Source organism: Sinocyclocheilus grahami, unplaced genomic scaffold (assembly GCF_001515645.1).
Source record: "Sinocyclocheilus grahami isolate Dianchi unplaced genomic scaffold, SAMN03320097.WGS_v1.1 scaffold560.1, whole genome shotgun sequence".
Classification (NCBI taxonomy): domain Eukaryota; kingdom Metazoa; phylum Chordata; class Actinopteri; order Cypriniformes; family Cyprinidae; genus Sinocyclocheilus; species Sinocyclocheilus grahami.
The window spans coordinates 118,294-128,872 of NW_015505739.1; the positions used below are offsets into that span (position 1 = coordinate 118,294).

The window sequence follows — 10,579 nt, forward strand, 5'->3', positions numbered from 1 at the left end:
TTGATATGTTTTTTTAATACAATCAAATGTGGCCTGAAGGGGTATGATATGGTCCGTCTGAGATTTCATTTGTTTTCCTGTCTTCATTTGACTTTCTTTCTGTCTTTCTGGTAATGAAACCTAAAAGTCAACATCAAAGTTTGTCATCAGACTTTGCTCAGTATGTTCTTTAATTAAAACAACAGTTATTCAGCGGTGCAGTTTTAAAAAAATGATGTAATTTTAAGTTTTGTTTTTACATTTTAATTAAGTTAATTCAATTTAACATAATGTAAGCCATCCTGCGGCCCCCTTAGAAGTTTTCTTGAGAGCAAAGTTACAAACAACACAAACAAGCATTTGAAAAGGTTTTATTTTTTTGTAACAAACTCGTCAGCGAAGTCATTTATATTCAATATCTTAACTATACAAATAGTCGTTCACTTCGATACAAGAGAGCATCTAGAATTTAAAGGATGCCCCGAAAAATGAAGCAGTCTCAAAGAGTCACTCCACCTATAGTGAAGCCTGTACACGGTACAAAAGACAAAGCAAGTCTCCAGCCATCCGCTCACACTCATCTGTGCTAAAAACACATCTCTACCCTGCTTTCCTCCACACATTAACTCATGAAAATTGCTGTACACCTTAATATACGAGTAAAAACTCAGTGTGAAGAATGGACAGAAAAAAATATTTGAAAAAGTCTTCCTTTTATCCCTTAATCAGGTAATACCTCACTGCCCTCATTACTAGTGCATTCTCTTACCCATCGAGTGACAGGAAGTCATTCATCTGATGCCAAATAAATCCTTCAAGATACAATCAGCACTTCAGATTGAAAAATAACAGAATAAATAAAAGCCGAAAGATGGGCTAACAACAGTTAACAATGCCTTCTGACAAATCCTCAAGAAAAGTGACCTGGACATGTTTTCATGAGAATCAGGGCCTGTAGGTCAAAGCAAAGGAAAAACACATAAAGTGCAAAAACTTTATACAGTCTAGTACAGTTTACTATTCTATAGTTCAGGAAACTCTTTTGGAATGTCCTTTGAGAGTGAAAAGTGAGTTTTAGCCATTATGGAGTGATGGCGCGTTGTGTGTGAGTGTGTGTTCAGTGAGAGAAGGTGTGTATGTCATTGTGAAGGCTGACGGCGGGTGAGGATCGCTCTCTCTGAACCCTGCAGAAGCTCTTATTGCAGTGGCAGCGCTGGATCCACATGACGTTACGCGTGATGTTCTCGCTGTCCGGGCAGCGGAAGCGCAGGCGCACCGTGCGGGATGAGGATGGCTGACAGCACCTGCCGTCCACACACGAGCCACAGGTACGAGGCCGGTAGCGGCGAGCCGTAGAGCAGCCGGCGAACGTGATCTGCTCCGGTTCCCGAGACCTCACCGTTTGCCTGCACGTCTTTCCTTTCTACATGACATAAAAAGCAACAAGAAATCATATATATGAGCGATAAGCTTGAGCCTTTGGCTTCTTCTGGAACAATGTTAATTTAAATATATGAAGCAACTGGCCAAATTTGGCTGAAACACAAGCTACTCAATATTAACTTCTTGTTTATTGAACAGTTGCAACCAGTGTTGGGGAAAGTTACTTTTAAAAAGTAATGTGCTACAATATTGCGTTACTAAAAAAGTAACTAATTGTCCTTGTCACACGTTAGCTACATGTACTTACTATTATAACAATAAATTATGCATAATTGCAAGTAATCCTAACCCTAACCATATAGTAAGTAGATTAGGCTACTCAGTACTTAAATGTATAATTTCACTGTAACAAGGCATCTTAAAATAAAGTGTAACCGTAACTAATTGTGTTACTAAGTTACTTTTTCTGGAAAGTAATGCATTACGCTACCTTTGCGTTACTTTTTGTTACTGGGATTGCTTGTTTGTTTTTTAGTAACAAACAGCCCAAAAGTTATATTTTTGGCAACTGTAAGGACCCTTTCACATGCACCTAAAGTGTAATTAATTAGCCTCAGGCTGCGCATTAATAAGCCTCAGGCTTATCACTCTCAATTTCTTTCAACACGGACAGGAGAGCTGTCAGTGAATAAATGAGAAAACAAAGTAACTTGCATTACTTATTTGAAAAAAAGTACGAAAAAGAAGGACAGCGTACAACTGCTGAGGGGCGGAAACTACACTCTAAAAGATGCTGGGTTGTTTCAACCCAACTTTGGGTCAAATATGAACTAACCCAACTTTTGGGTTAAAAATTTACTGTAAAAATTTAACCCAACGGTTGGGTTAGTCCATATTTGGTTCAAAGTTGGGTTGAAACAACCCAGCATTTTTTAGAGTGTATGGTAATGCAGAGCTGTCAGTCAGCTGCCGTGGGCGGGGCCTAAACAATGTGATGTTCACATTGCTTAGAGAATCAAAACAGCAGGCCTAGTGAGACTGATATGGTAATAAATAGCGGGTGGATTTTTATCATTGTTTGGGTGGTTGTGTTCACACACTGCCAACACACATTTATGTCCAAACACCATGTAAAAGTTGATTTTGCCTAATAGGTGCCCTTTAAAAGTAATGCATTAATTTACTTGAGTTACTTGAAAAAAGATCTGATTATGTAACACATTACTTATAATGCATTACCCCCAACACTGTTTAGATGACATGTACTTGCAAAGTTATTTATAGTTAGTAGAATGTCTAAAGCTGACTATATTGAAATAAAGTGTAACCCACTCATTTCACTGTAGCATCTCACCTTCATAGCTGGAGTGATGTCACACTCTCTGATCTGGCAAAGGCGAGTCTCTCTAACAAGCTTGCACTGGGCATTACTATTGGTCACACGACTCGAGATGCCAAACCCGCAGGAAGCAGAACATCCGGACCAGTCAGTGGTCTGTGGGAAACATTCGGATGATGGGAAGGGAACCCGAGACACTGGCAGGGACGCCCACTCTGCAGAATGAGAAGCCATGACGAACACATTTCACCATGGTGGTTACTGGGTGGTTGTTAGGCAGTTGCATACTGGTCAAAAGAACCCAACCCCAAGTCTCATTTAAAATGATATTTCAAAAACTTGACTAGTTAATGTAATAGCTCATTATAAACAAATGTTCATCTTAACAGCCTTTAAACACCTCACTCATTAATAACAACAATAATAGATACTAAAATAACACTGTCACAATATATAATATAGAAAATATATAATAGGAATACCTTGAAAGGAGCCCCTCCGGGACAGGATGCTGTTAGGGCTCTGTGTGAGTTTGCTGATGTGGTTGGATGGGGTTTGATGGGGACGGGGGTCCGGTGGGTCTTCCCTGATGCTGTTATCATCGTCACACAGCCACTCCTCACAGCAGCGTCCAGGTGGCGTCTCCAGATGCGGGTTGGCGCAGTGTCTGCGGGGCAGAGGGATGTTGTGTGGACACAGCGGCATACAGCCCACCACACCATCCATACAGCTGCACTGGTGCTGACAGCTGGGCTGGAAATCCTCTCCGTGCTGATACACACGGCCAGCAAACTCACACGGACGGCCCTGAGCCTCAGCTGAGACACACAACAAACATCAGGACTGTCAAGAGCCAGAGATGGAGCACTAAAGTGACTATTTAACAAATAACAAATCTAACAAGTAATCTAATCACTTTTGAGTCACACTTTATTTGAATGTATCCTTGTTACAGTGTAATAAGACGAATAAGGTTAGGATTAGGGTTTGGTTTAGTGTTAGATCTTGTACCCAAGCATTATTTACTCTTATTACTATAGTAAATACAAATACATGTAACAAGGACACCTCAAATAAATTGTTACCCATTTTTGGAGTAAAACTTGAAAAGTCCTTGGACTAAAAAATACCTTTGGATTCATACAAATAAAAATAAATACATTTGATCTTATTTTAAACAAACAAATAAATTACTGTTTGGCAACCATATACGGATTATATATTTATATTTTTAGAAAAGTTTTTCTCTACAATGTTTGGCATTAATGTAATGACATATGTATTGGGGACAGTGATTCTTTACTTTTGTTTGTTCATTTGTTTATTTATTTATTCATTTACTCATTCATTCACTACAAATTTTACAACCAAACAGGTCAAATTCCCTGATTATACCATATTTTATAAATAAATTATACATTTCTAAAGTTTATTTGATTATGGTAATTTAATAATATTATATACCATATAATTTCTTATAAATGTACAATAGAGTTACCCTATAGCTGGCAGATAATTAACTAAGTTTATATAAATCAAAATAAATAAACTGTTTCATATTTTTAATTCTTCAAAGAAGTGTCAAATTCATAAAATTTCTCATTTCAAATGCAGTTCTGGCAAATACTACAGATTATAAATTTATAAATATTTTTATATTTTAGAAACATTTTTCTCTACAAATGTTGACATCTTTGCTATTTATTTAGTCACATTTTTAAAACAAACACCTACAGCAATTTTTTAATCTTCTTAGGTCAGTTTGCAGTGGAAATACCCGCATTTTAACACATATTACATAATTTTTTATTCATCTATTATAGAGCAGAAGTTACCCTATAGTTTATCCTTTCTATTTTATAAATGAGGAAGAAGTAAATTAAGAGACTAAGTACATGTAAGTATAAGTATAGACTAAGTATAGACAGTGGTGGCCAAAATTATTAGCGTTAGTGTTAAATTATTAACACTTGGCATATTTAAGAGGTTTCAGTTGTTTTTGTTGAATTGGCCATTACAATACCCATTAAACAAACTACCTGCGATGGAAGGAATCTGCTGAAATATTGAAAATGATGGACTGGCCTCCTCAAAGTCCAGACCTCAACCCCATCGAGCAAATTTGGGGCGAGTTGGAAAATAAACTGGACAGATTTATTGTACATTCAAAGGAAAGCCTTTGGCTTGAGTTTTGTAGAAGCCATGGGATAACATTAGTGTTGAATATACCACGACTGAGGTGCCCTTGAGCAAGGCACCGAAGCCCTAACTGCTCCCAGGGCGCCGCAGCATAAATGGCTGCCCCCTGCTCCGGGTGTGCGTTCATGGTGTGTGTGTTCACTGCTGTGTGTGTGTGCATTAAGGATGGGTTAAATGCAGAGCACTAATTCCTAGTATGGGTCACCATACTTGGCCACATGTCACGTCACTCACACTCACTCACTTGAAGTTCTCAGGAAATATATTGACACTATGCCAGAGAGATGTGCTGCTGTAATTTCTGCAAAAGCTGGACATACCAAATATTAAAGTTAAAAGTGGATAAAAACTGTAGGACTCACTTCATCTGATATTTGTTGTGCTCAGAGCAACCCTCTGCATTTTTCATGAACATTATGAAATTAAATCATGTTTTGGAGGCAAAAAAAGGCCAATATTTTCAGATCTGTCAGGTGTTCTAACCCATTAGCACTCATTATTGTTAGAGCAGATTCGTTTCAGCGGTGTGTTTTTTCTTACCTCTGCAGAGACCACGCCGAGGGTCCCCTCCGGCCCCTAGGTGGCAGCGCAGGCCCTTGATGTGGTCACAGGGTCGGTCAGGGCTGCAGTTCTGGTTGAACTGTTGGGCGCACACCTTACAGCAGCCGCACTCATCCAGCACCCAGCTCACTCCGAGCGGACAGGAGGGTGGAGACGGGGGGCAGGAGCAGGAACGGGAACAGCCTCTGGACGCCTGCAGGAACAGCAGATGAGAGACGAGCACACAGCTTCATTACATAAGGCCAGCAGCCAGAAATGAAAGGCTTTCACTGAGATGACAGTGTAGGAGTTGTCAGGCCAATGTTTTTGTAAGTTTGTATGAGTGGGTTCGGCTGTGTTTATATAATACACTCACTTAGGTGTCTGTGTTTGAAATGGGACTGTAGAATTGAATCATAAATATACACTGTAAGATAAACTTTGCCGTTGTTACCATTAGGAGCTATTTCTACCTGATGTGATCTCCATAAACAAATACTTTCTTGATGCAACCTATGGTCAAAAGGTCATGTTTATAAAATTGAAATATTTAAGTAAAATAAATGTATTTCACACATATTTTTTAATAATTAGTTAGGCTAATAATAATAAGCTGCAATTAAGTGCTCAAAAATACAGTGAAAACTGTAATATTATAAAAAATATTTAATAAATTAAAATAACTGGTGTCTATTTTAATTTATTCAAAAATGTAATTTATTTCTGTGATGTAAAGCTGCATTTTCAGCATCATTACTTCAGTCTTCAGATCGTTCAGAAATCATGCTGATGTGCTGCTCTAAAAACATTTCTGAAAATGTTATGCTGCTTAATATTTTTGTTTAAACTGTGATGCATTTTTTCAATATTCTCTGATACACAGAAAGCTCAAAAGAACAGCATTTATTTCAAATAGAAATATTTTATAACATTATAAATGCCTTTACTGTCACTTTTGATCAATTTAATGCATCCTTGCTGAATAAAAGTATTAATTTCTTGCCTTTCTGACACAAACGTTTTGAACAGTAGTGTATATTTTGATCTTTATATAAATTAAAAATAAATTTAATCACAGAACATTTAGCTGTTACCACATTAAACAATTTTTTTATCTTCATATGTCAAGAAAACAATATCAGTATGCTTCATTAACAGTTATGAGAATAGAATAAATCAGATGACTTGAGCTGAAATCAAACAAACATCTGGTTCCATTGTTTCAAAATGTTTTATGCTCAATAAAGAGAAATTAGCATTAGGAAGTATCTGAGTACAACAACAATAGAATGTTTGTAAGGAAGGAGAAAAACGTAGTCCTGCACAGCCTTCAAACATGAAGAGGCTTCTTCTGCAATGTCTAAGTTACATGTGTGCAACACACTGGCTCAAATCTACTCACCTCTCCTTCAGCTGAACATACAACAAATATCAAGATGGTGCAAATAGCAGCCAGAGTCCTCTGATTCCCTCCAGAACACATTTCCAAACTTTTCAAAAAATGAATCCCAATGTGGAAAAACAAGTAAAAATCCCCCAGTGCAAAAGCAGGTTTATCCACTTTTATTCTAAATGACTCCAAAGACCTCAGAGGGCAAATGTTCCAAAGCTAGTCCAGTTACAAAGTGCATCAGTCAGACTAGTTACTAAACTAAAGCTATAGCAAGACTCAAATGCAGATGCCTTGTCAGAGCATTTCCAAAGAGGCAGGTCACCTTATAGAGCGAGAGAGAGAGCGAGAGAGAGAGAGAGAGAGAGAGAGAGAGCTCGTCTCTGACATCAGCATGGATCGGAGCAGTGGGAGTGTGTCTTCATAATGAGGGGATCCCTTATTATTTTATTATTTGTGTTGCTGGCAGGGGCGGATTTAGTGAATTGGGGGCCCCAGGCAAAATATAGGAATGGAGCACTATACATTTGCACACATTTTCCTAAATCAACCTTGAGGTTCCTTTTTTGTTGTGATGCTTGCTGCTGCACAATGGTGCCCCATAGTTGTGTCCAATGTTTCTACATTTTTCATGTTCATGTTATAATGGCTTTCTTTCATGTTGTATACCACGAAATAGCAACTGATTTACAGTTGAGATACAGGTTTTCCCAAAAACAAAATAAATTATAAAATGATAAACCTCACAATTGAGTCAAGTATAAATTATTATATTAATTTAAAACGTGCTTAATCCGCATATATATGAATAGCATTTTAGGGGGCCCTTGGCTTTTGCGGGCCCAAGACGGTCGCCTACCTTTGCCTAATGGGTAAGTCTGCCCCTGGTTGCTGGAGCTCTAGGGAGCTTTTTGTGAATGCAAAACTGCACAACAAGACTTCCAAAATAAGTAGTGTGGATTACAAATGCCAGTTATATGAAACAAAACCACAGAGACACTTAATACAGAGCTAACAAATGCGCTCAAGCAGGGTGTTCACCTGACCACACGGTTTAATTGGCCGTTTGTTGTGTGTTACGCAAGCCGCCGCCCTGGAGTGCATAAAAACATTGTCATAATAGTGGAACAATTGAGAAGGGAACTCCAGCCGTTTTCCGTTTGGATGAGAAGTCCTGATGCAGATGCAAAGGAAAATCCCCATAAACAACTCAGCTCTCACACACGCTTCCCACTCATGGAACACACGAAACACTTTCTACTATCCTCGCACACCGAGCGCTTCCTGTTGCGCTTTCTCATTTCCTCGAACCGTTTCCTACCAGCGGCCACATTCAGGAAACTCCGGCCGTTCACACAGGTTCCCATGTTTTTGTAGGAAAATCGAAACATTCTCATTGTCATCTTGTAAGGACATGAAAAGTGTTTTCTTTTCAGTTGCAGGAAGAGTTCTCTACTGGGCCTCAGGTTTGTGTTATGAAACCCAGGAAGAGAAACATGGGAAGGGAGTAAGATCTCCAGTGTCTGACCTCCAGAGACTGCTTTCATATAACTCATATAACAACTTTCAGGCAGTCACCATTTGTACTGATTTTTCTTGGAATGACACACCTTATTCAAATTTGAATTTTTATAAAAATATATATTTTTTTTAATCTAAAGTGTTAGGATTAGCCTCCTCAACAATACGATTAAACAGAGAACAAAGACAGGTTTGCAGTAAGTTTTGTGCTTTTCAGTCTTTGAAACAATGTCTCAAACTGTGCTCAGATTTGTCAAGATATTTGTCAAGATTTCAAAATGAACTCAAATATTTTTTTTCAGATTCTTCCGAGAATACATTATCTGAGCAACCCATATGAATTGTACACTTTTAAAACGAAAGACATCTGGTTCCACGAAGAGCATTTAACATCCATGGAACCTTTCCATTACACAAAAGATTCTTTTGCAGAAAAAGTTTTTTTTTTTAAATGTTCTTCACTAGAGAAAAGATGGTTCTTTTAAGAACTGTTCACTGAAAGGTTCTGTGGAAAACCGAATGGCATGAAACCCCCCTTTTGGAACCTTTATTTGTATGCATGTATATCTTTATTATCTTTACCATACATAAACACATAAACACAGTTTTAACAGTTATGACTGTTACCTATCAAATCAATTTGAAATATAAAAGTAGCTGTAAATATGCACGATGTATATCATAATGCAATAAACACAAATGAATAAATTATACAGTTCTGTCCTTTGTATTGTCACAGCAGGCTTTGATGTAATTGCATTTTCATATAGATGAATAGATGATTTATGTAATAAATCTGAGAGGCTGTGATATTTAATCAAGAGTAACAGCAAAATCCTGATATGGCGCTGATATAGCTTTAGACAGTGATACAGCTTTTATGCAACAGTTAATATTAAGTAACTAACATTTTGGACACAGAATGGCCAGTTACTTATATTTTTACTCTGAAATGTTTCCTTCACATATTTCCAAACAAAGTCAAGGCAGAAGCAGACTTTAACATTGCCATGCAACACAGTAATGGTGTTCCTTACTGAACAAATTCTCATTTTTGAATGAATTGGTTGAGTGAATGATACAATGACTCATTCAGTATTTTTTTTTTATTTCTAAATGAATCAAGTGTTTTAAATTAATTGTTTTTCCCATGCTATATAGTAGGGAAGTATGTGATTTCGGGTGCAGTGGTGTACTGTCTGAATAAGTGCTACATTTGAATTTGAACCGTTAAAATAAGTACGTCTATATAATATCCGGACATACTACATCCACCATGTTGTAACTATCACGTGACTTACATGTTACTTCACTACCATTCATAAATGTGCTATGGCCTCATGAGATAGTAAAGTGTCCATTGAATGCACACTTCAGAATCTCACCGGAGGGTCATCTAGGTACTTTTTTACTACTGTTTTTCAAATACTATGAATTCGTACATACTACTCTTTAGGCATACTGTTTGTCGCATACTATATAGTAGGAATGTATTCGATATCAGATGCAGGCCACTCAGACAATCAAATCTGAGGAATACCAAAAATACTGACAAATGCTGACATTATTGTTTTTTAAAAATGTTTAGTACTAACTAAATGACACCACAGGTAAACATTTTAAACCAACAGACAAACCATACTTCCCTGTTTGATTAATCACAGAACATTAAAGGGGTCATGTGATGCGATTTCATTTTTTCCTTTCTCTTTGAAGTGTTACAAGCTCTTGGTGCATAAAGAAGATCTGTAAAGTTGCAAAGACTAAAGTCTCAAATCCAAAGAGATATTCTTTATAAAAGTTAAGAGTCAGCCACACCTCCCTAAAACGGCTCGTTCTAACACGCCCCCACATATCTACCTCACTATGTGGTAAGATTTGCAAATGCCGCCCAAATGTTCACGCAAAGAAAGAAGGAGTAACTTTTATTCTCACTGTAGCATTGTTGCTGCTGCCGCCATGTCCTGAAGACGCTGTGTGCTTCGTTGTGAAAGCGAAACTACTTTGTTTGGTCTTCCAAAAGAGGACGATATCCGCTTCGTCAAGCCTAGAGCTGATCTGTCCTGGTCGCTGAGGAAACACATCAACTTATTGCTGTGGATCGCCGGATCGGCTTTCACCGTTTTCACCGCTCCTTCGCCGGGACCGCCGTTCTCGACCCCGCCGCCTCAGCTCACTCTTGCCCGGCTTCAGCTCACGCTAAGCCGGGGCTTTCGCTTACGCTAGGC

General features: G+C 38.0%; 1 protein-coding gene across 1 annotated transcript; it reads right to left on the minus strand.

The window, feature by feature from the left end:
- Positions 1–371: 371 nt before the first annotated feature.
- On the minus strand, positions 372–7,110 carry LOC107556215 (protein CYR61-like). The gene is made up of 5 exons (XM_016239270.1): positions 6,843–7,110; positions 5,441–5,654; positions 3,184–3,519; positions 2,717–2,916; positions 372–1,402 (listed from the first exon to the last, which is right to left on the minus strand). The coding sequence occupies exons 1-5, from the start codon at positions 6,921–6,923 to the stop codon at positions 1,097–1,099; spliced, it is 1,137 nt and encodes a 378-aa protein (XP_016094756.1). The 5' UTR covers positions 6,924–7,110; the 3' UTR covers positions 372–1,096.
- Between the last annotated feature and the right edge of the window lie 3,469 nt (positions 7,111–10,579).

Excerpts from the sequence above, each read along its gene's own strand:
- LOC107556215 (XM_016239270.1), bottom strand. The coding sequence starts at position 6,923 with ATGTGTTCTGGAGGGAATCAGAGGACTCTGGCTGCTATTTGCACCATC. Across the intron at positions 5,655-6,842 it reads TATGTTCAGCTGAAGGAGAG|GCGTCCAGAGGCTGTTCCCG; the intron begins GTGAGTAGATTT and ends CTGTTCCTGCAG. Across the intron at positions 2,917-3,183 it reads CCGGAGGGGCTCCTTTCAAG|AGTGGGCGTCCCTGCCAGTG; the intron begins GTATTCCTATTA and ends CTCATTCTGCAG.